The following is a 26,019-nucleotide window of genomic DNA, read 5'->3' as shown; positions in this document are numbered from 1 at the left end:
TTAGGAACTAGCTAATGCAAATGAATCCATAAGCCTGGACACTTAGGGTTTTACTCATTCTGGAGATTAAGGAAGATGATTCAGGCTGGTAAGATGACTCAGTGGTTAAGAGCACATGTTGCTCTTCCAGAGATCTTGAGTTCTGCTCCCAGCACCCATGTTAGGAGGCTCATGCCATACGTAACTTGAGATAAGGAAACAGGTTTGAGATGTTCAAAGTGACCCATTCCTCTCCTGCCATATGTGTAGTTCAATGGTGCTCTCAAGGCCTTATATAACATTGCTCTGAACATCATACACAGTCTAAATGCTTCCCAATTCTCTGGCCATTTCAGGTCTTCAAAATTCACAAGTGATAACTGAGGAAGTAATCTTGCCAGGCCTAGTTCCTCCCCTCCCCCCTTTACTTTTCATACTTTGTTGAATTTGTTCAATGAAACCCCCCAGAGGAAGCAGCACCGTGCACAATGGTGCAACACAAAGCAGGAGGCAAGAAGCACAATGTGTGCTGGAATACAGCTAAACTTTCTCTTCAAAAGCATTTCCTTTTCTGGATTGAAACTGCTGTTCGCATCAGACAACTGCGGGCATGCAGGAAGAAACAGCCCTTGGCTTTGCTCTCGATTTTACTGTTTTCTGACCATGTGCTATAGAACCCCACTTTACCATTTAAAAACACAGATGATAGTGGTTCTTGATGCTCTAAAAAGCTACAGTGTATGCTATGGCAGGGGATCCACACCACTACAATACCAGAGAGATGTGGGACTCTGTGTGTGGGGTCATGTGCGTGACAAGAGGCCAGAAGACAATGTTGGGAGTTCCTCCTCAACTACTGTCTACTTTGCTTTTTTGAGACAGAGTCTCTTACTGATCTGGAGCTCATAGTGTAGGCTATGGCACCTGGCATGTGAGCCCCAGGGTCACTCTTGTCTCTGACTTCCTAGAGTTGGCATTACAACTGTGCACCACCATTATACTGGGCAGCTTTTTCACATGTGTTCTGGAGATCAAACCCATACTTGCAAGGTAAGTGCTTGACCAATCGAGCTATCTCCCCCACCCCAAGATTTAGGGGTTTTATGTATAATATTCTCCTAGGCCCACCCAAACAGGAAACGGTCACTGTTAAATGACTGTCCCAGAAAGTGTGCACTCAAGTCTGAATCATGGACAGTAAACTGTATGGAACACATTGCTCAAATGGGGCCTTCTGCCTCTTTTAGTATGGACATAAGATAGTAATTTTTTTTTATATTATAAGTGGCTGGGAAAAAATCCAAAGAAAAATAATATTTATGAGATGTGTGAAAGTTACATAGAATTCAAAGTTCAGCATCCATAAATAAAGTTTTATTGGCACATAGCCATGCCCATTTGTTTACACATTATCTATAGCTGTTTTCATGCTACAAAAGCAGAATTTAGTGGTTGCAGTGGAGACCCTGTGCTCTTCAAATCCTCAAATGTTTATCATCTGGCCCTTAACATAAATGTTTGCCAAGCTCTGGCCTATGTGCACTGAATATGGGAACAAGGCTAATGTTCCTATGTTCTCTGCTTGTGCTCCTCAAAGCTGTTCATTCTATTTTTAAATAGAAGTAAGCCTGCCTTCCATCACGCAACACTGCTTATTAGCCTTATTAATTCATGATAATAAAGACAATAGGCCACTGAGCCCTGCCATTGGGCTTCTAGTACCAAGCCCTCACTGCTCAGCATACTTAGTGGATTTATCAGCACACTGAAGTACTAAATTGGTATTTCAGGCTCTGCTTGGCACTATGAATGTAAAAGTTCCTGGCCAATGAGGATTTAAAGTCTAGCTGGAAAAGCAAGACATGCCCAGAAAAAGCCCTTAATGAACATGACAATGATTTCTACATAGATCTTTGTGAAGAGCTCTTAGAGCTGATGGCAATAGATCAATATGTGAAGTACTGCTACCACAATAGAGATAAATGTACACATCCTTCTAATTACAAATCTCTCTTCTGTGGAGCGATAGGCCTGAAAATAAGAAGCCATCAAGTGTCATTTCTTTTGCTTGAAGAAGATGCCAAAGCCAAGAGAAGTCTCATTGCCAGTTGCCTGAGAACCTCACAGAGACTATAAGGCTCTAGATGCTCAATCAGTGATGATTCCCCATACTGACCATTTTTTTTAAACTTTTGTGTTATTTTTGCATTATAATGTAATTACATTTCTCCCTTGCCTTTCCTCCTTCCAAACTCTCCCATATAAATCCATGGCTTTTTTCATTAGTTGTTATTGCACACACACACACACACATACACACAAACACACACACACACACACACACACACACACACACACACACACACACACAAATATGATATGCTTTTTCCTGGGGTAGACATCTCCAATTTCTAGGTTTTCTCAGTTCTTTGTGTAGGGTTGAGACCTCTCAGACTTTCCCCTTTCCACTTTGACATGCCCATTGGTGTCATCCTTGTTCAGCTCATGGGCATGTCATGTTGCTACAATTTTATGGTGTAGCTTCTGATACTACTAGGAGACATAATCTCATAGAAAACTCCCTGGTCCTCTGGCTCTTACGATCTTTCAGCCCCCTCTTCCATAGTGTTCCTTGAGCCTTAGGTGTGGTAGTATTTGGGGGCAGAGGTCCACAGCTCTGCATTTTGATTGGTTGTGGTTTTCTGTAGTGGTCTCTATCTGTTGCAAAGAGAAGTTTACTTGACGAGGGGTAAAGACTATACTAATCTGTGGGTATAAGGACCAATGTTTATATATTGTTTTTAGGGATTATGTTAGTATAGTAATTTTGTGATTCTCCTCCAATAACCATGATTTCACTAGCACTGAGTAGTTAGCTAGGATTCTAGTACCAGGCATTGTTTCCCTCTTGTTGAGAGAGTCCTAAGTCCAATAAGAGAGCTGTTGATTATTGCCAAGATATGTATACCATTACTGCACCCTTAGAGTTATTGTGCCATGCTGGTCATTGACATGGTTTATAATATCCTAGCTGAGTAGGACTGTTAGCTGCCTTCCTCCTTTAGATGCTTGCATGGTGCCTTCTGGTGCCATGAAAGCTAGTTCTCAGAGATGGAGCAAGACCATTGCTCTGTAGACTCTTGTGTATTCCCTTAAAGCACAAGTAAATAATGCTTAAGAATAAATACTGACTGTATTTATGTGCATCCTGTGGTGCATGCCTTCTTCACACTATCAATTTAATTTTCAACTCCACTTTTGTTGACAATCTAGGAAAAAAATTGCACTCCAATTCTTCTGTAATGTGTTTGATCATGTAATATAAGAACAGGCAATATATAATTAGCTAATCATCCAATATTCAGAGTCTTTTAAATTTTAGTTTTCATCATCATATTTCAGAATGCATTCCCAGGGCTGGAGAGATGGCTTAGTGGTTAAGTGCTCTTGCTGCTCTTGTAGAGGTTTCAATTCCCAGCACCAGTACAGTGATTCACAGACATCTGTAAATACAGTTCTGTGGGACCCAACACCCTCTTCTGGCCCCTGAGGCCATCAGTCATTCGAATGGTGCATGGATATACATTCAGACAAAACATCCATACTCATAAACTAAAAAAAAAAAATAATTAAAAAACCCAGCATTGCTCATAGGTTTTCATGGGGGAAAATGCTGTTGTTTTATTGTAACATAAATTTCTATTGTTTTGAAAATTGTGTTTAAAGTAGTTTTCATATCAAACATTTGACCCAGATGTGACACAGCCTAACTCAATGAAAGAGAAAAAAACAAAACAAAATTAGCAAAGGGCAAAAGGGGAAGTTGAAAAGCTTCAAAGTGACCTATGGTTCCATTTCTATGTAAACAGTATAAAGACACAAATGAGTCACATAGACATGTCACAGTAAGTCCTTTGGCTTGAAAATAAATTTCCTTATGTGCCAAATTTTGCATTCTCCCTATTTCTTTAAATATAATCTTCGGTAGTTTTCACTCGCCAATCAGCCGGAGCAGACTACAAAAGAAAGAGACAGAGATGATAGAAACGGAGATAGGAGGAGGAAGGCAAGGAAGAGAGGAAAATAATAAAGAAATAAAACTAAAAATAGATTTCCATAGAAGCCAGTTACGCCCTTCCCAGGTGTTGACCCAAAGGACTGCAAGCTAAGATATCAAGGCTGTTTGCACATCCGTCTTTATTGCAGCACTATTCATGATAGCTAAGTGAGGGAACTAACCCAAGTGGCCAACCACAGAGGAAGGGGCAAAGAAAATGTCATATATATTGGAATGTTTTTCAGTCATAAAAAAGAACAACGTCATATCATTTGCAGGAAAGTAGGTCTTAGTTTCCTTTCCTGTTGCTGTAGTGAAATGCATAAAAACAACTTAAGGTGGGGGGAACTTATTTTGGCTCACAGTTCTAGGTTATGGTCCTTTATGGTGGGGAAGTCGTAGCAATAAGAGCTTGAAGCAACTAGTCACATTAGGTCCACAGGCAGAAGGGTCTGATAAACACATGTGTGCTGCTCCTCAGCTCCCTTTCCTATAGAGCCAAGGATCCCCTGGCACTACCCACAGTGGGCAGGCCTTTCCTCCTCCATTAATATAATAAGCTAATCCCTCACAGACCTTCTCAGAGGCCTTCTCTCAGGTGATTCAGATTGTGTTGACAATGAAAACTGTTACATGTACTAGGCAAATAAAGCCAGTGTTACAAAGATATCATATGCTTTCTCTTATACATGGTTCCTAGATTTTATATTAGATACATAAAAATCATGCATGTATATAGAATATGAAAGTAGAATAAAAATCATCTGGGGAACCAAAAAGGACTAAGGAGAAGAAATGAAGGGGGAGAAAAGGGGAATAGTAGTGTAGTGTGGGGCATTTTCTCAGCAGATGATTTATATTTGTATGAAAATGTTTTAATTTAACCCACCATTGTGTACAAGATAAAGATATATAATGGTTTTAAAACTCAAACTCAAACTGGTCAAGATGTAGAGAAAAAAGTAGACAGATGGTGACCAGTCTCAATCAGTACATCAACCCCATAAACAGCACAGGCTCAGGGGGACATTTGGGAAGAGGAGGTAGAAAGATTGCAAGAGCCAGAGGACCAGGACACCACTGAGAGATACTGTCTTCTAGTCATAAAGAGTTTCTGATAGAAAAAAAAATCAGTCTTCTCCAGGGATGAGCCCCTGACAGGTTATCCAGTCCCAAGTGGTCAGCTCTAGACACATGTACATGGGCAACACTAACTCCACTCAGTAGGACCTGTGTCTGTGTGTGTGTGTGTGTGTGTGTGTGTGTGTGTGTGTGTGTGTGTGTATCTATATCATATGCCTGACAATAATAATTACAGAAAAAGAGATTATGAATTTGAGAGCGAGCAGGGAACATAAGAGAAACTAGAGGAGAGAGAGGGAGGTGTGGAAACGATGTAAATACAGCACTCATGTATGAAATCCTCAAAAAATATTAAATAATGAAACGTATCTTAGGAACACTCTGGCTCTTTTCTGTCTATGAAATTTCAGCTGTTACAAATGCATTGTGTAACTAAATGTCAGCTCCAACTCCTGCTCACTGGGCTGAGAGTCCCGGCCTAGTTTCAGGATCCCTGAGGCTTTGATGTGCACCCTCAGCAGTAGGTACTTCTACAGACCTCTGCTGAGATTTGACTGACTCCCTTTGAAGTGAGCCAGAACTCAGTTCTCTGATGCTAAATCGCTGAGAGTGTTGGAGACTCTGAATGCTGACCTCACAGGCCCAACTGGGTAGCTGAGTGCCCCTTTAAGGGCAGTTTAGAAGGTCTTTCAGAGAGGTGGGGTAGGCTTTTCCACTCCTGATCATGGAAAACTAGTTGGTGGCTGGGCAGAGCTTCGGAAACAAAATGTTAGAAAAAATGTCTTTGAAACCTGTCAGAGGCAAACCAAGGTGATAATAATTCGAGAAGCTTGAGTCCTGGAGAGAAAATGAAGTGCAGACAGGAGGCTGGCATTCAGGATCATTTTCTCTTGAGGCCCTTTGCAAATCTCAAGCAGCTTTTGGGTGAAGATGGGCAATAAGTGGAGTACAGGGGCCACTGAAGAAGGAAGGGGGTTCCAGGTTAACAGCCTGGAGGTTAAGCTGAGATGCCCAGAGGGGTAAATTTCAGCAGAAGAGGAAAACTGGAAATGGACAGGTTACAACTTTGATATTTTGAAGTATCCCCAAATACAGACTAACTCCCACAGAGGCCAAAAAGCTCAGCTTCCAATTTGCTCAGTTCCAGTTAAGTCTGATTCAATACTACCTTCCAGCGGCTAGCAAGAGCAAAGGCAGTGTTTTCTGGACTATAATAAGCACCCAGAGCCTCAACTTAACTACCCGTTTTCATACACAAAAGTAGTCATTCAAGCAAAAATTGCTTGGTCTACCAGGAGGCAAAATAAGTGGCCATAAAACAAGGAGAAAGAACATTATAATAGACATAGATATATAGGTATTCCAGAGGTTAGCATTTTTAAAAGATTTACTTATTTACATAAGTAAGTACCTGCATGTGTATCTGCATGAATTTATGTGCACCATGTGCATGCAGGAGCACCAGGAAGTCAAAAGAGGGTGTCAAATTCCCTGGAACTGAGGTTATAGATAGTTGTGAGCCACCATGTGGGTTTTGAGAATGGATCATGGGTACTATTCAAGAGCAGCCAGTATTCTTAACAACTGAACCATCTCTCCAACCCCCACAAAATTTTAAAAATATATTGTGAATCTATTTGTGAGCCAAATACAAATTAGAATCAACATAGAGAAATGGGAGAAGCACATCTATAAGCCGTGACAAAATTGTGACATTATGTGTTTAAAACAGATTTTATCTCTGGCACCCCCAAATAAATTTAAAACAAACAAAGAAATGAAATTTTTTCAGTAACAGAGCTGTTATGAAATTGCTAGCCTTAATAATAGTGAAAGGGGCAGACTTTAAAACATAAAGTTTGTTTGTAGTTATTCTGTACATATGTAGAAAGATAAGAGAGAAGGGAATAGAATTTATGTTTAAAGTTGTAATGCTTACAAACTTCCCCAAACTGACTAAAACCTTTAGGCCAGAGATTGAAGAAACATGATGGACCCCAATCATGAGAACAAACAAACAAACAAACAAATAAACAAACAAACTACATCTGTGTGTATCATAGTAATACCACTGAAAGTTTAAAAAAAAAGACAAAAAATGCTAACTCAGAAAGAAAAAACCCACAATATTGTCAAAGGGACTATAATAAAACTGTGACTTCACAGAAGAATTCAGATGATGATGAATGGTAGGTAACTGCAAAGTGCCAAGAGATATAAACCCTCCTCCCAGAATTCTAAATTCTCCAAAATTAATTCTCCAAAATTAAACACAAAATAAGGCAGTGTCAAACAGAAACTGTGAGGAGGTGTCACTACTAAATGAAATGCTCTAGGGAGTTCTTAGACAAGAGGAAAATGATCTCTGGCAAAAAGCCAGAGATACACAAAGGAATGGAGAACACAGGAAAAACAAATACAAAGACAAAGCAACATCTAAATTTAAAAATAAGCATGTGAGTAAACAAAATATGTGTAAACACCACAAATGGTATTATGTAGTTTATAAAAATACAAAGACAGTTAAAATATAGAATAGATGGGGGCTGGCAAGATGGCTCAGTATATAAAGGAGCTTTGTAGCCAAGCCTGGTGACCAGAGTTCAGTACCTGAAACTCATATAAAAGAGGAAGATGAGGACCACATACAAATCATTGCACACAATATCCCCCAGATACACACAAATAAATAAAATGTAAAATATAGCATAAAAAGCCAAAAGGCAAGAAGGAATTTTAAGTAAATTTGAAGTGTCCTCAAAGCCCTGTACTATGAGGAAATTCTAATTTATAATAGACACTAATATGTCAAGGACACATATTGTAAACTTTAGGGATGTACATAAATGAATATTGAATAGGGTTTCTATAATTAACAAATCCATGGGGAATGAAATGGAACAATTAAAATATTAAATTAACTTAAAATTTCTCTTAGTTAGGGCTACTATGGCTGTGATGAAACACATGACCAAAAGCCAACTTAGGGAAAAAAGAGTTTATTTTATTCACAGTTCCATGTAACAGTTTATCATTATAAGCAATGAGTGAGGGAATTTAAGCAGGGCAGGAACCTGGAGGCAGGAGCTGATGAAGAGGCCATGGAGGGGTGCTGCATGGTTTGCTCTTCATGGCTTGCTCAGCCTGCTCTCTCTCTCTCTCTTTTTTTTTTTTTTTTTTTTTTTTTGAGCTGAGGATCAAACCCTGGTCCTTGTGCTTGCTAGGCAAGCGCTCTACCACTGAGCTAAATTCCCAACCCTTCAGCCTGCTCTCTTATAGAACCCAGGACCACCAGCCCAGGATGGCCCCACCCACAATGGGCTGGACCCTCCCCCATTGATCACTAATTAAGAGAATGCCCCCAGGCTTGCCTGTAGCCTGATCTTATGGAGGCATTTTTTTTTCCATTGAGGCTCCCTCCTCTCTGATATCTTGTATCAAGTTCACATAAAACTAGCCAACACAGAAGGTAAGAAAAGAGAGATAAATTGTTGATCAGTTGAGACTGATAAAAACAAAATCAAGTAATAAGGTAAGATATTTGATTTAGATATATAAGTAGAATTGAGTTTACCAGTGTATGTTTGTAAAGCAGAAGCCTGTGACCAAATTATAAGTATCAAGTGTATTGTATCAATTTGCTTGTGTTATGCATAATCACAAAAATACCAAGCCTGGCGAAAGAGCTCATAGTAGGTGCCATTCATCAAATGAGTGCTTACAATTACTCAAGACATAAGAAAATGGAATTACTGTCAAAACTTGGTAATAGTTGCAGCAGTTTGAATGTCATCCCTCCATCTAAAAACTTAGGGTTGAAGTTCGGTTGTCATTCAAGCAGCACAGTGTTAGTCAGGGGGACCTTTAGGGAGTGGTCAGATTATGAGGTCTTTGCCCTTAGGAATGGATTAATGCCATTATTGCAGGAATGCATTAATTTCATCAACAGTGAACAACTACTTTTTACTTGTTTTCATTTATTGAATTTATTTTTATTATGTCATTTTTGCATGGATGTATCATGCAAATGATACATGAGCTTTGCTCATATTCAGCCCTCTGCTATCCCTCCCATTGTTAATTTTTCTCCCCCTCAATAGTCCTCCTTCCATTTTCTGTCATATATACAAAACAAAGAAATTCTCAAGAAAATAATCATGGATTGCATGTACTCAGAAGAATAGAAGGCATCCATGCTAAAACTATAAATGAGCATTTATGCTAGATTCATCCATCACCATCCCAAGCTGAAGACACTCCTACTGATCATGAACTGAAAGACAGATAAATAAAACATGGCACATCAACATTACGAATACTACACAGCCAAACAGGAGTGGGTTACTTACACATGCAATACAGTGTGTTAAAAGGAACCAGGCTGTATGCTACAATTCATGGAACACCCTGGAAAGATCAAGGTTTCCGGACCCGAGACGGAGGAAGGAGGTATACTCCAAGGGGCTAGGACAGAACTTTGGGAGATGATGAAAGAGTATTTTTTTTCAGGTATGTCTTTCTCTCCTCCCCTCTCCTGCCCCACTACCTGCTCTTGCTCCCCTTCTTCTCAGTAAATTGTTACAAACTTTCAGGTTGCTGTGTATCTCCCACGCATTTTCTCTCCTTCATGCAGTGTGGCAGTGCAGCGGTGAGACCCTCACCGCCCCTAGAGCTTCTTGGAAGTCACAGACTCCAGAACCATGAGCTAAATGCATTTCTACTGCTTACAGTTTACTTAGTCTGTAGTATTCTGTTGTAGCAAGAGAGAAACAAGGTCAAGAAAACAGCTTTCTAAAACTTTATAATTCTAAATGTTTATATACGACAGGCTTGATAATGAGCTGTGAAATTGGATGGAAACTTTTCTAACCTCTCATAAAAAGCTGATTTTAATCATCTATGATAGAACACAGCTGTATCGTTCTAATTTCTTTTTAAAATTTTTCTCCTCATTTTTATGCCAATTTTTCATTTTTTCCCCCAAGGAAATGGTAATTGCAAGTCATGGTATCCTATTTTTATTTTTGAGAGTTTCACACATAGGTACTGTATTTATATCATTTCCATCCCTACCTCTCCCCCTTCAACTCCTCCTACATTTCCCCCAGTTCTTCTCAGATCTATGGCCTCCTCTCCTGAATTATAATTACATATATAATATACATATGTATGTACAAATAAAGCCTTCAGAGTTCATTTAGTGTTGCTGCTCTTATGTACATGTGTTTAGTGTTGACCACATGGGAATGGATAAGCTACCAGGAAGCTCATCTTTGGGAAAGACTGTTTATAATTTCTTATAACTGAATGTGATCAGTACTGGGAGTGTGGCTCAGCTGTAGAGTGCATGTTTAGCATGCATGCATGCATAAGGTCTGCAGTTCAGTCCCCAGAACTTAAAAAGAAAGTAGAGCAAAGGAAATAAATATGTCCAGATGATGACTGTTTTAGGAGGAGACAGATAAGGATGGAGCCAAAATATTTAAGAAAGCAAGCATGGTCAACTCAGGAGCTAGTTAGTAGGTATTATCATACTTTCCTGAATTTTGTGATGACTATAGAATTTAATAACTCATTTAATTTGTAATTCATTTAATTACCAACTCCATTGTATAAGTTCTAAGTAACTTTAAATGCTTATTTGCCTTTTGTTCAAAAGTTTGTTTGGTTTTCTTTTTTAAAAAGCACTCCTCACCAGGCGGTGGTGGCGCATGCCTTTAATCCCAGCACTCAGGAGGCAGAGCCAGGCGATCTCTGTGAGACCAGGCCAGCCTGGTCTCCAAAGCGAGTTCCAGGAAAGGCGCAAAACTACACAGAGAAATCCTGTCTCTAAAAAAAACCAAAAAAAAAAAAAAAAGCACTCCTCGGTTTCCGCAAGACCTAGCTCCTGTCATCTGTGGCTGGAGCCATTGTTGTTCTAGTGAATCATCAGAGGAAATGAACATGATTTGCAGATCATAATCAAGTATTCTAGGTTCATCCGGTATGAGCCATCTGAAGTCATTCATTCTTTTATTCCTTCTTTCATGAATCTTTCATTTCATCTATTCAACAAAGATATCTTGAACACTCAGTACAGGCTAGAATCAGAGAATACATTAATGAATAAGAAAGATTCCTCCTTTATATGTGTATGTATCCAAGTGTGTACCCACCCTGTGTGCACATGTGTATGGAGGTCGGCAGTTGACATCATTGCTCTTTATCTTATATTTTGAGACAAGGACTCTCACCAAACCCAGAAGTTGACAATTCAGATTAAATGGCTGGCCAGCAAGCCCCCAGTATCTCTCTATCTCTGGCTCCCCAGTGCTTGGGTCATAGGCATGTTCTAGGGCTCTAACTCATATCCTCATGTTAGCCTGACAAGCACTTGGCCAACTGAGCCATCTCCCCAGGCACTAGATCCCAATTCCTGTGCTTATATAATTACAGCACGACAAAAAAACAAAGAAATTCTCAAGAAAAGTAATCGTAGATTATATGTACTCAGGAGAATATATATCCATACTAAAACTGTAAATGAGCATTTATGCCAGATTTATTCATCATCATCCCAAACTGAAAACACTCCTACTGATCATGAACTAGAGGACAGATAAATAAACCATGGCACATCAATGCTATGAATACTACACAGCAAAATAGGAGTGGGTTACTTGCACATGCAATACAGTGTGTAAAAAGGAACCAGGCTGTATGCTACCATTCATGGGACACCCTGGAAAAGATCAAGGTTTCCAGGAGCTGAGGTGGAGGAAGGGATACACTCCACAGGGACCAGAAAGTATCTTTGGGGGGGGTTGATAGAAATGATATTTATTTGGACTGTGTTGGTGGAGGTGATGTGGTGAGGTTGGGGAGTGCCAAGGTTCATAGACGTGCCCCTCTAAGAACTTCCTATATACAACTTACATTCCAATAAACCTGAAGAAGAAATCAATTGGTTGATAGGATGGCCTTAGCCAGTCTTTTAGACTGAGTAGCCAAGAAAGGTCTCTTAGAGAAGGTGGCTAATGTGTAAAAGAAACCGCTTGGATGTCCCTCTTTGCTTTTGCTCAGAGGTGAAAAAGAGGAAAATTTCCATTTTCCATTTTATTCTGAAAGCGTGTGTTTTAATTAAGAGAGAATTTATGCAACCCCACACACCAGGAAGATTTATAAGTGCAAGAATGCAAATTTGGTCTATTTTTAAAGGAAGTTATTGACAGGCACAGTTCAAAAAAACCTCACCAGGGAGCCCTTTCGTGAGATGCTGTGTGTTTCATGATGAAGTTTGTGCTTTTTTTTTTTGCCTTCATGCATATTAAGTTGCCAGAAATGATACTTAATTAATTGCATAAAAGCCTGACACTTGAAAAGATAATGTGTGAGAGACAAGATGAAGGTTCTTGTTGCCCTGCTCTCTCCTCTTACACCTCATTTCAGTTGGGAGAGAGCCTGGCTGGGAAAGCCCGCTTCTGCAGCCCCTGGCCTCTGCTCATTCTGGAACCTGCTGGCTGCAGTGCTGGTTCTCCATGGCTGTGGGCAGACACAAGTTATACTTCCTTCCAGACGGGCAGCATGTGCCTCTGAAAAGCCAAACTATACAGAACTTAGAACTGGCAGCCCACCCAACCTCCTCTAACTGAGGGACTTTTTTGGAAGGATGCTTTATAAGACACTAAATTGAGTCTTTTGTGAGAAAAAGATCAATCTCTTCAGAATCCAGAAAGCTAGGCATAATAGCTTGGAGACCCGTTGAAGTGACCAGGGAGAAGAGCCCCTTCTGCCTTGGATCACTCAGCACCATCTTTTAGAACAGCCCAATGTTGAGCCTGTAGCTCCCAATGTCAGGAGAAGGGAAATGGAATCAGACTGTATTTTGAGTGTTGCTAAAGAAAGTGTCAAGTTTTGCTAAAGAATTTGTGGCTTGTGGTTTCACTTTCCTCCAAGTTTGTCGTGAAGGTTAAATCAGCACGTGGTTTTGGTTTCTTTGTCAAACAAGGGTAAATTCCTGCTTCTACTCCTAGTTGCTTGATTGGATTATGTGCTCACTGCTCAAATATCAACCAAACTGTAGTTCCTCAACTCTTATAAGTAGAATGGACCCTGGGTGTTATGGACTTTATGGAGCTTCCCAGTGCTGCGAAAGCAGAGAGACAGGTAGATCCCTGGGGCATGTTGGCCAAGCAGCCTAGCTTACTTGGTGAATTCTAAGCCAGTGAGAAACTCTGGCTCAAAAAGGAAAAGATGGACAGCTCCTGAGGAATGACACCAGAGGCTAGCCATTGGCCTCCACACACACATGCATGTGCCCACAATGCTCTCCTCTCCCCCCCACCCCTAGCAAAATAATCTAGTTCAACTCTGCCATTTTACTATGTCGTTTTACAGGTAATTAAACCAAAGCCATAGAGTTAGTTAAATAACTTGGCCCAACCACCCCATATGGATAGTAGTAGCAGATAAATGTCAAAAATGCAGACCTGTTGATGCCCACCCAAGCCTGTGCCATGGGATGAGGAGTGGAACCATATACTCATGAAAGGAGAAGAGTGGATTCAATAAGAATGGGACCATGTAGTACCACGTATGAGGACATTACTGAATGTGTGAAGCCAAAGAGTACAAATGGAGAGAGAAGACAGGGACTAAAATTGAAGGGGCTTGAATGTGAACTTCTTCTCAGTACTGTTCTGAGTTCCACTCACATACTGGAAACATTGTTTCAGCAGCTTTGGGTGGGGCCTAGGCTTCCATAGGTGTGTGTGTGTGTGTGTGTGTGTGTGTGTGTGTGTGTAATTTTTATTAAAAATTTTCTTTCCTTTTACATACCAACCCATTCCCCCTCCCTCCTCTTCTCCTGCTCCCCCTCCACCTACCTCTATCCCATCCCTATCCCCTCCTCATAGAGGGTAAAGCCTCCCTTGGGTAGTCAATACAGGCTGTTATATCATGTTGGGGATAGACTTAGCCTTTCCCTCATGCATCAAGGCTGAGTAAGGCATTGCACCATAGGTAATGGAGTCTAAATAGCCATTTAGTGTACCCAGGGTAAGTCCTGGTCCCATTGCCAGGAGACCCACAAACACATCAAGCCACACAACTTTCACCCACATTCAGAGGGCCTAGTTCAGCCCCATGAAGGCTTCCCAGCTGTCAGTCCAGAGTCCATAAGCTCCCATTAGCTTGGGTCAGTTATTCCTGTGGTTTCTCCCATCATGATTCTGACCCCCCTTGCTCTTAGAATCCTTCCTTCCTCTCTTCAACTGAACTCCAGGATCTTGGCCAAGTGCTTGGCTGTGGGTCTCTATGTCTGCTTCCATCAGTCACTGGATATAGGTTCTATGATGACAATTAGGGTAGACACCAATCTTAGTGCAAGGGAAGGCTAAGGCTAGTTCAAGAACCCTCTCCACAATTGCTATGAGTCTTAGCTGGGGACAATCTTGTGAGTTCCTGGGGTTTTCCCTAGCTGCAGATTTCTCCCCATCCCCCTAATGGTACACTCTGTCAAGGTATCTCTTTTATTGCTCTACATAGGGTTTCAAAGCCCCCTTTTGGCTATGATGGTCATCAACATTGGAGAGTTTCATTAGCCTTTTACCAAGCTATCAAATATGGGGGCTCACTTGGAGACTGCCAATATTTACTGAATATAAGCATTTATATTAATATAACTTAGCATTTCAGACATGGACATATGCTTAAAAGAAACAAATTCTTATGCCAATCAAGAGATACAAAGCCCTACCTCTAAGCAAGAAGCTATCTGCAGTTGATAGCTGTTGAGAGAGGAAGAATCCATTTTCTTTAACAGAGTGACACTGGGTATATCAATCACACTCGAGGGCAGGGCCCATGCTCGGAAACAGTTGGCCAACACAAAATGGACCTCGTGCTTGTTTATTTGTTCATTTGTATGTGTGCTTTTGCTATTTGGTTTGTTCTATTTTTAAAGAGAAGAACATGAAGTTGGGTGGGCAGGGAGGTGTTAGGACCTGGGAGGAGTTGGGGAAGGGCATGTAATATGATCAAAATATATTGTATGAAATTCTCAAAAAAAGTAGAATACCCAGAAAAGGTTATCAGCCCCAAATAAGAAATACATCAGTGTTCATCAGGATAACTGAAGTTTTCTTTCAATGGGACCCTGCACACAGTCAAAAAACAAAAACAAAAAAAACAAAACAAAACAAAACAAAACAAAAAACACTGCTAAACACTTCAACATGGATGAATAACACACAACTATGCCAAGCATAATTTCTTTTTAGGCAGACAATCTGTATGGTTCCATATGAATGCAGTAAGTAATACTGGGTGAATGAAATCAAAGTAATAATTGCCTCTCTATAGGAATATTAACTAGAAATGGGCAAGGTACTGAAAATCCTTAATATCTCAACTGGGTAGTGACTACACAGTTACATAGACATCATGTAAAATATTGAGCTGTTAACATACTCTCTTTACTGTGTACATAGATGACACATTGAAAAGTATAGAAATCACATTTACATTGCCAAGCCCATAATGTTGCTATTAGAATCTCGTTGCTTTCAAACATAAGATAAATAGAAATGTACAGTCTTGTGTTACCAAACTGGCAGGCCACCTATTCTTGTTGAAGTCAGTGTGGTGCGGCACCTGTATGTAATTCCAGCGACCCATCAGCCTTTGCAAGGCACAGCCGAATACAAAAAAATTAGTGAGGACAGACTGCAGCTGCGGTGGTATTCAACTCAGCTTTGCACAGAGCTTTTCCTGACTGCTGATGGTGAGTTCAGTCTGCGCTGAAACTCCAGGAAGAGGGTCCCTGCAGCTGCAGTTTTCCATTCCATACCCTCCCTTTTCACTCTGTTTGCCTCCCCGAAGAGACAGTAAACACCATCTGGACCACTGCATTCACCAGCCCGGAAACCCAAATCTCTTCTTCCCATCAAGAAAATTATGCTCAGCCTGACGTGCCCTCCACCAGTGGGAACCAGCCATGGAGCTTCTGCCAGCTCCAAAGTTTGCTGGCCCTGAATAAACACAGAAAAGTATCTGTGGTCATTAGTACCTGGAGGGCAAAAAGGCAGGGTGCAAGCAAGATGAGAGTGAGTGGAGAAACTCTGTCCAGTCCACACTATAACCTCATTTCTGGGTCATTACTTTTCAGTCTCTGAGAATATCATCTGTGCTGAGCAGTGTAGTTTAAGTAGCTTAGGAGAAACACATGGCCACAAATACTGATAACGCTATCGTTATTTGTCCATTACTTACCAAGGCCAGCTCACCTGAGGACGGTTTGTTCCTTTAGAAAAAGACTCCAGCACCAGATGTATTAAGATGTAGGCCACATTCTTCAGATTCTAAACTTTTAAGAACTGTGCCTATGCTCTTTCCAGTATGCACTCTGGTCCTATGTATCTTTAACATACACCATAGAGTTGACCTAAGATAACTTATAATCTCTGGTCCACTGGACCTGTTTTTTTTTTTTAATTTAGCCATTTAGCATATGCTGTATCTGATAGTCTAATCATTTCTGTGTCCAATCTTCAGAACCTAAGATATGGTCAGCAATGTGTGTGAATATCCTACAAATATTTCTTTACTTGCTTTTTCAAACATGGGTTTTACTTTTTAACACAGTAGATAGTTGATAAACGCATGAGACCATGTTTTAAGATTGTATATATATATATATATATATATATATATATATATATATATATATATATATGAAGTTCACAAAGATGTGCATTTTCCAGAATAAAAGTGGATACCTACCCCCTACCAAACTCGAACATAGAAGGACATTAATAAAGCTATGACAATTAGAAGTCAACCTTGAACAACATTTTCTTAGCCAGGCCAACGAGAGCAATTGTGTTTAAGTTCATTGAAGGAAAACTTACAAAAATCAACACACAATTGTTTTGTACAGTCACACTCAAATATCAGCTGTAAGAAAAGTTAACACTGTCCAAGGAAGATAAAGTTCCAGAAATGGAGCCTATTTTTTCTTTCTCAAAGGTTTTACAGAGGGGCAGTGGGAAGTTCTCTGTTTTCTGAAAGGGTCTGACTTGCTTCTGAGAAATATTAGCCTGAGGTTGAAACTATGGGGCATGATTGTCCTTTTCACTGCTCAATTAATTTTTTAGGGAGGGAGAAGACAGGCTAGGCAATGATTTTCCTTGGTCTCAGACTTAGAGATTTAATTCTCATTTGTCTCCTCCTGTCTCCACCATTCACTCATTTTTCTTTTCTTAAACTAATATGCCAAACTCCAGAAGTAATTTCCAGAACAAAACCATGCCTGGAAGGGAGTTTGAATTTGAGTAAAACTTCCCTTTCATGAAAACAGCTCTCCTGTGTCGTTCACTGAGTAGTCCACCACCCCAAGAGAGGATATGAACTTCCAGTCAGTACTTACCTGTCTGCAGACAATGCTGTAAGTGTGAAGACAGACACCCCCACTGAGGTAAGCTGTATGAAGGGGATCAGTTTGCAGCCAATCCTGCCAAACAGCCATCTGTCAGCCAGGTACTTGCTGGCATCCACAGGGGCACAGGTTACCAGTAGCAGCAGGTCTCCCAAAGCCAGACTAGAGATGAACAGGTTTGGCACATTTCGCATGGACTTGACTGTGCAGAAGATCTTGATCAGGGTGATGTTACCAATGAGGCCTATCACGATGATAACTCCATAAACTGCAGGGATGACGTAAATGATTCCTGGGTAGAACCAGTTATCCATCTTGGGGGGATTCAGACTTTGATTGACAGTGTTGTTGCAGTCCAGGAAAGGGTCCACTTCCAGGTTTAGGTGGGAACAATTATTTAGAGCCATCTCAAGACTTCTCTCTAGAAAAGTGCCTTTAAGATGCTGCTTCTTAACTTCTGGTTTTGCAGTTAGGTGATAAAGGTAAGATCTGTGCTAGCCTCTTGATCTCCTTTAATAAAAACACTCTGAATGCACACACACTGGTATACCAAACTGTAGCTCAGTACATCGATGTTGATTCTGCCCTAGCCTCCACACCACCAGTGAGTGATACATCTATCTGTAAATGCCCTAAGTTAACAAGCAACAGAAACTCAGCCCGAAGAAAAGCTTAGGATTAAGCCCACTCTGTCCCAGTTCTTCCTACCTCCATTCTAGTCTGAGTTCCTCTGGCTGCAGTTTGCTAAGAACTTTTGGATTGCTATTTTCACACAGCATTTCCCGTCTTTCCTGATATGTAGAACCTGAAGGTTTAAAGTGGGTAGAAAAAACTGCACCAAGAAAGCCTCCAATCCTATAGGCAGGATGCTTTGCACGTCACTGGCTTTCCCAGCAAACGGCAGCTCTCCTGAGCTGAGGCTTTGAAGAGGAGCCAGGACCACGTATAGACAGCGAATGCCAGCCCCCTGCTGGACACTTCAATCACTGCCCAGCTGCCCGCTTTCTCCAAATGAGAATCAGCCAGCAGATTGCAACTCCTGTGGCTTAACAGATACCTTGCCTTTTCATTTAAGCCAGCAGCACCCATAGTCGGTATTTAATAAACGCTGCTCTCTGCAAAGACTAGGGCTATCTCTGATACTATCTCCATGAGTTCCTATGTGACTCATGACCCTCCCCATTTCTAATCTTTACAAATGCATTAGCATGATACATCTGGGTCTGTGTGTGAGCTGTCCTACTTAGTCCCTTTGGAATAGGGACTGTTACTGAGAATTGCATGCACAGGACTCACACCTAAAACCTCCAGCAATAGACTTTAGGAAAACCAGAAGCACAATACACATGTGCTCTTTCCTGAGAATTTCCCAAGCCCCTGTGTTCCTTACCTATGGAGCCAGCTGCGTGCTTAACATTCAAAGATCAATAATCCTTTCCAGAAAAAAAAAATATGCCCTTTTTCTTCTGATCTAAAAATCATATGAACTGGCTTTTTAGTGTAGCTTTTGCATTATTTGGCAAGCTTTCAATTTCCTCTGAACTATACAACAGTTGTGGATTCTCCCAAGAAATGAGGGGGGAGGGAGAAACTGGTGAAAGAAATAAGTTATGGTCGAAGGAATGCTGAGAAAGACTCTATTAAAAATACTCTCAGAATCAGGCTTGACCTTTAGCTGGCGCTAGTAAATACATTATAAGGCTGTACCTTCAAGCTGTCTGTGAAGCTGGCCCTTCCTGTAAGTTAGCTAATAACAGAGAGTGCTAGCAAAAGGCTCATTTTTCAGGACCCATAAGGAATAAAGAAACAAGTGCTTGTTACTATGTTAGGGCCCATCAAGAAAGCTTCCAAGTGTGTTGTCATGGACACTTGCGGCATTTGATACCCAGGTGGCTGCTGTACTCTTTTTGTAATATGAAAAGGATCCTTGCAGGCAGTGTGCAGAAGACTGATACTACATGCTTGTAGGTAGAAGGGTTCTTAGTAGAGTCCAGCCTCGACAGTAATGAGTCAATAACCATGAGCCTAGTGGTGTCAATCAGTTGCTAGCAGTACAACTTACTGATGCAAGACATGAGCTTCAGTCCTGACTGACCCTCTCATTTATTACCTTGGCACATTGCCTGGGCAAATTACTTACATGTCTTCAGGTTCAAGTTCGTTATCTGTGGAGTGGGGATAATTTATGAAGGTTAATAAAAACAATCCCTGGTAAGACCAAATAGTATTTATTCCATTTGATTAATTTTAGCTACTTATCACTATTGCCATAATTACCATTTGGGAATTGAAGGGAAAAGATTTGTTTTTGCTCAGAAGACTGATTGATCTCAAATCTATAGACAAGAGTTCCACTCACACCAGTGAATCACCAACTCCTCTATTTCCATGAGGGAAATTTATAGCTTCCAGGTACTACACATGTAAGAGGCTAGACAGTGGTGCTGAGCAAGGGGACCACTTTTTAGACACTACTGCCTTTCTAGAATGAAGCAACCACCCTTTCTTCAGAAAATGTGATATTTGATGCTGAAGGTTTGCTAAGTATATGCTAGAGCTTTCTGAACAGATACAAAGCAGCATTGATTAGTGGCACAAAGGATGGATGGCACTGAGCAAGAGAACCACTATAAGCCCCTTTATAAAGGTCACCCAAATTAGAAGAGACCAGGCAAGGGACGTGCGGCATGAGACACAGCTGGAGGCAAGTTGGTGAGACAGTGTCGAATCCAATATCTAATGCTGTTGCTATGAAGTTCTGCCTAGAGAGTTTGGGTGCACAAAGTGGGACTTGAGGGCATTATTTCTTGTTATTCGTCAGATGCCTCCATGTGCTGAGTCAGTCTGACTTCTGAAATCCACTCTTAGGCTATTAGTGTTTCTTCCCATGTAAGTGGATGTGGGCAAGTGTTGATTTCTCAAAGCTGCAGTTAACATTATGCCTTCTATATACAGCAGAGCAGTAAAGACTGTTCCAAAGGTATTTTAAGAGTGAAGTGTATTGAGGATTGATATCTACTATTTTTTAGGTTTGGGGATGTTTTAAAAAGGCTAACCATGGAACTCTGAAGCCATTTCAACTAATTATCTATAAGGACTCTGTCCATCTCTAGTGTTGTGTCTTCTTCCAGGCAAATACTGAACACATTCAGACCTTTGCTTAGCTTGTTGTTTAGTGACGAATACGAGATGCTTGTGACTTAGGAGAATGACATGGAACAAATATAAAACAGAGTCCCTGGCCTTGAGGAAGCCAGTGTCTCAATAGGATTGGAATGTGACAAATGTCTTTTCCTGTGTGTTGACGGAAGGATGTCACTTGTGCTTCCATTGTGGTCAACAGAATCACATTTTCTACTCTTCCAAAAGAGCTGCTCTTCTGGGGAACTTTAATATGAGAGGGGCAAAGATTTGTTAAAATTGAAGAGGGTAGCTGGATTCTATAGAATCAAAGAGAAGAGAGAAAGTTTCTTCCAATGGTATGTCCTGGTATTGTATTTTCCACCAACTAAAATTCTTGATAAGGCAACTATATATATACACACAACTAAGGCAAATTAGTTACAGTGTGAGTGTGCCCAGAACAGAGAAGGGGGAGTGCAAAATAAAATAAAGGATATTAGAGCTGTTGGGGGAAGACTTTTCATTTAAGATTTCAGGCTGGATATTAGCCTATAAGATGAAAGTCTTAAAAAAAAAAATAAGTGGGCCTGGGAAAATGGCTCAGTAGTTCAGACTGTATACTATTCTTTCCAAGGACCTGATTTCAGGTCCAAGCACTCACATCACATAAATTCCAGCTCTAAGGAGGTTCTGTGCATTTAGCCTCTGCAAGAACCCACACCAACATGCATGTACCCCCATACAGATACACATACATACATAATTAACAAAAAAATTAATCAGTAACATTGTCAACTTCTGAGCCCTACCCTATTTGTACTCATTTTAAATCTTCAATGCCAGAGCCCAACAATCACTATTTTTCATTTAAATGTGCAGGCAAGTACAGATCTTTGCTGTATTGGGGGCTAATGAGACAAAGAGCCTTAGAGATCATGTCATCATGACAGTACTTATTGTGTCCCTTCTGCTGATGGAGTAAGAAAGGGAACATATTTAAGAGTTTACATTGTTGCTATGGGTTCTTGCTACCCAAGAGTAAAGCCTTACGCCTGCAGCATGGGCATGACCTCAGGGCTAGGGGCATGGCTCAAATGGTTGAGGCGTTTGCTTAGGCCTAGCAACCTAACTTCAATCCCTGAACCCCACAAGGTGGCAGGAGAGAACTGACTCCAGAGAGTTGTCCTCTGACCTCCATACTGTGTGGCACATTAATGCCTATACATGCTCACATAAATAAAAAAATACAGTTGTAGAACTGTGGAATCCTAGGAACTACCCCCAGCCCTCCTAATGAGCTACATTTAAAAGAAATAATCTTCACGGTAACACGATGCATGTTAAAGACTATGGAACATTGATGTAGCACCAGGAATATCTGGGAACGATGGTTAAGAAACCAGGATAGGAACAGATAATGGGCATGAGGCTGGAGGCTAAGTGAGTGAAGGTGTGAATAAATGTGATCCCTATTTTAAAAAAGTCATTCCCCCTAATACTTCAATCCTTCATAGGCATAGGCATCAATTACCCAAAGGTCACATTCCAATTAATAATCATTTTATCCTTTCATGCCTTATTAGTCCTCTAACATCTCCTTATCATATCATGAATTAAAAGTTTCTCCTACTTGCCAATGACGTTTGTTTCTTCCAGTACATTTTACACATCAGTATCCTTATCAAATGATTTTATTTGTCTCCTTAAAAGTATTATGATAAATAATTTCCTTATATAACAAAGTTTGTATTATTAGTCACATAAACATAGTGCAATCACAGAAAAAAATCCATCCATAAAAGATGGGAAATAGCTAATTTTGTGGAAATTTAGTTCAAGAGATGGTAATGGAGATTACTTTAAATATTACAAGGAAAATTTGGCAATATTCTTAGGAAAACAAACCACTGTTTATTGAGTATTGTTCTGCATCATTGAATGCTCACAGCCCACCTTGCTTTCTCCTGTTCCCTATTCTTTCCTGAGGCAGGTTATAGAAATTGGAATTACTCTCCCCCAGGCAGATCACATCTTCCCAAGGCAGCCCAAAATCCTAAAATATGGTTCTGGTCCTCCTCCCATATTTAACCATATGACCTTGCCGTCAAGAAATTCTCTGAACTACCTTGTCAGGCACTAGATCATAAGACTCTCATTCCAGAGAGACACTGCCCAGAGCCTATGAAGAAGGGATTATCCCAAAGAAAGGCCAAGAAGAATGTGAACAGATCGGCTTTGCTGAGCTTCCTCTCAACCAGTTACTAGTAAGTATAATCACATGTCTACATAACTGTCTTTTTCAGAGGGTATGAAACTTAAGCACAACAATAATTTTCTCTGGGTTATTTCTAAAGTGTACTTTGCCACTAAAACTTTGAATAAATTAATATTATGGTTTGTTCTTATCAATCTATCTTCTTTTATGGGAGTGTCAACTATGGCTCAAGATGGCATAACATAACAGTAATTACATTGTTTCTGAATTAAACCTATGGATTCAGTTTTTGTGCTTTGCATTTTAGGGAATTGGGGAATAGAGAAAAGAGAGGGAGGTCCACAAAAGGAGTGGAAAACAAGAAGGACTTGAAAACTCACCAGGATCAAGTTTATCCACAGGATTAACCTTATCCACAGCAGAACTAATGAGTCTCCTCTCTCTCACTCTTTCTCCCCACAGGAAGACCTGCTGACTATTGATCATTCTTTGCAAGTCATTCATCTCTTAAGACTAGGTGTCTAGGGAAAGCAAAGAACAGGGCCGGATGTTCACAGTTGTAACTTTATCACATAGTCTTTAGAAGTCAGGCTCTTGCTTTCCTTTCTTGGTACATGGCTTCAAATTTCTTTGTGCCTCTGACTCCTCACCCATGAAATGAACACAGAAATAATATCTGTGCTATTGTATGCTTATAAAAATTGAGTCGGAGTCAATAGTTGTCAGTAGTGGTTAAGTGATGGTGGTGGTGATGGTGATGTGATGGTGGTAGTGCTGATAGTGATGCTATAGGACAATTTTTCCCAGAGGACTCCTTTGGGAGCTTTGGAGACTAGTGATATTTGAACATGGAGTAAAACAATAAGAGATTTGCTGGCTAAAGGAGAAGGCAAAAGATCCTTAGGACACTGCAAGAAGCACTGAGAAAACTTACAAGGCACTTCTGAAAGAGCCTAAAAAAAATCCCTCAACCATCTCATCAACAAACGAACAAAACACACATTTCCATGTAGTTAAATGTGCTGTATTTTAATTATTGTAACAATTTGGGGCCAGAGAGATGGCTCAACAGTTAAGAGTACTTGTTGTACTTTCAGAGCATCTAAATTTGGTTCTCAGCACCCATGTCAGGAAGGTCACAGCTGCCTATAACTCCAGCTCCAGAGGATCAGATGCCTCTAGCCTATAGGCACCTGCACTCACACACACACACACACACACACACACACACACACACACACACAGAGCACTAAAAATAAAATGTTTTCTAAATAATTCATTTTTAAAAAGTAATTACTATTTATTTATTATTTGTGTGTGCATATGTGTGTATTGTGTGTTTGCTTGTATGAGTTTATCTGCACCTTGTTGCATACAGTGTCTGAGGGGGTCAGAAAAGGGCACTTACTAGGTTCTAGTACTGTTTAGTCTCTGTAAGAATTTCTTAATGTTAATTTGAGACTTACTTTCATGAAGGAGACTGTTAAAATATTCAAAATTGTATGTCAATACTAAAAGAATTCATACATGTCAGACAAAAGAAAGGAGTAAAGCTATTGTTCAAATGATTGGTCTCTAAATTTGATTGTTTTCTTCTATGTTCAATGTTAGAAACATCAAAAATGTTTATCTGAGGAGAGATAAATGCATGTTATTTAAGCATCAGCTCCTAAATTCAGCTCCCCAGCACTCACACAACTGTGGTGGGGGAAGCATACATGTCTGTAATCCTAATGCTGGAGAGGCAGAGATATGAGGATCCCAGAGGCCAGGGAGTCTAACAAGCATATGTCACACACACACACACACACACACACACACACACACACACACACACGCAATTCCTGTCCCAAAGAATTACTTGAGAGAGACCTTGCACCAGTAATAAATACCTGTAAGAAGTAAGAGGGGAATATGAAGCAGAATGGACTGTGGAGAGAGCTTGGGACCATAAAGCAGTTTGGACAGACTCCCCCCAAGCCAATGGGAGCTCTGTCACAAATACTGACCAGGTTTTGGTATGCCTGCCATGTTGAGTCTTTGACTGATAGCTTCCTAGAAGAAGTAAGACCCCTCCTACTAGAAAGCAGAGGTGGATCTTGAAAGCACTTAACAGCTGCAGAGACTCAACTGGACAACACATTTTTGTCTTGACGTACAATCTGAGTGGTACATCTTTGATGGTGTCAAGTTTCCTCTAATGACTCCAAAGAGAGCATCCCAGGGCAGGTGGTGGCGCACACCTTTAATCCCAGCACTCAGGAAGCAAAAGCAGGCGGATTTCTGTGAGTTCGAGGCCAGCCTGGTCTACAGAGCAAGTTCCAGGACAGCCAAGACTATAAAGAGACAGCCAAGAGAAATTCTGTCTCAACAAAACAGAACAAAACAAAATAAAACGGCATCATGATGGGAGGTGGAAGAAGAAACACAAAACTCTCATTTTTAAAAATCTAAACAACATTCATTTATTGTGATGGTCTCCTAATCTCTCTAGTTTTCTCAGTTGTGAAGGAGTTAGGGGCTATTTGAAAATATCTGATTCTGGCTGTAAGAATTCTTAAGCTGAAGTCTATGGAACGAGAATAATTATTAAGAACACAATGTGGAGGTTTCAGACTTGGATTTCAAGAGGACATGCTGCTATTGGCTTTGTGTGGTGTGCTGTGAGCCCTGCTGCAGGGAATTGAGCAGAGAGCGTGGCTGACCTAAGAAACCATGACAGGTGAGATCCAGGACAGGCACCAAAACTACACAGAGAAATCCTGTTTCAAAAAACAAAAAAAAGGTCTGCCCTGGAACTCCCATCTGGACCAGAGGTGAGTGCCTGGGTTATAGTCAGAGAGGCAACTGCGCCTGGGTCCCACCACTGGACACAGGCCACCCCGGGAGGACCTAACCAACTTGACCCCAGTTTCCTGCCAATTGACAGGCCCTGCGGGAAGGCTCCCCTTTTCCAAGACTGCAGGCAGACACTGCAGTCTCCACACCCTGCCCCCACACCCATTTGCGTGAGACCCCAGCCACTTCCTGAGACTCAGAGACCAGCCCCCAGGTTCCCTCTGCCCCTGAACTCCCACCTGGACCAGAGACCCCAGCCACTTCCTGAGACTCAGAGACCAACCCCCAGCTCCCGTCTGCCCCAGAACT

At 40.8% G+C, this 26,019-nt stretch overlaps 1 protein-coding gene across 1 annotated transcript in view; it reads right to left on the bottom strand.

The window, feature by feature from the left end:
• The window catches only part of Grpr (gastrin releasing peptide receptor), a 37,603-nt gene extending 19,281 nt beyond the window's left edge, over positions 1–18,322 (bottom strand). Inside the window, exon 1 of the mRNA XM_036173869.1 lies at positions 17,526–18,322. Coding sequence (XP_036029762.1) covers positions 17,526–17,941 — 416 coding nt within the window. The 5' untranslated portion in view covers positions 17,942–18,322. The remainder of the gene's footprint in view (positions 1–17,525) is intronic.
• Positions 18,323–26,019: the final 7,697 nt, after the last annotated feature.

Source organism: Onychomys torridus, chromosome X (assembly GCF_903995425.1).
Source record: "Onychomys torridus chromosome X, mOncTor1.1, whole genome shotgun sequence".
NCBI lineage: Eukaryota > Metazoa > Chordata > Mammalia > Rodentia > Cricetidae > Onychomys > Onychomys torridus.
Note: the sequence above shows the minus strand (reverse complement) of the source record. Positions and strands in the feature narration are given on the sequence as shown.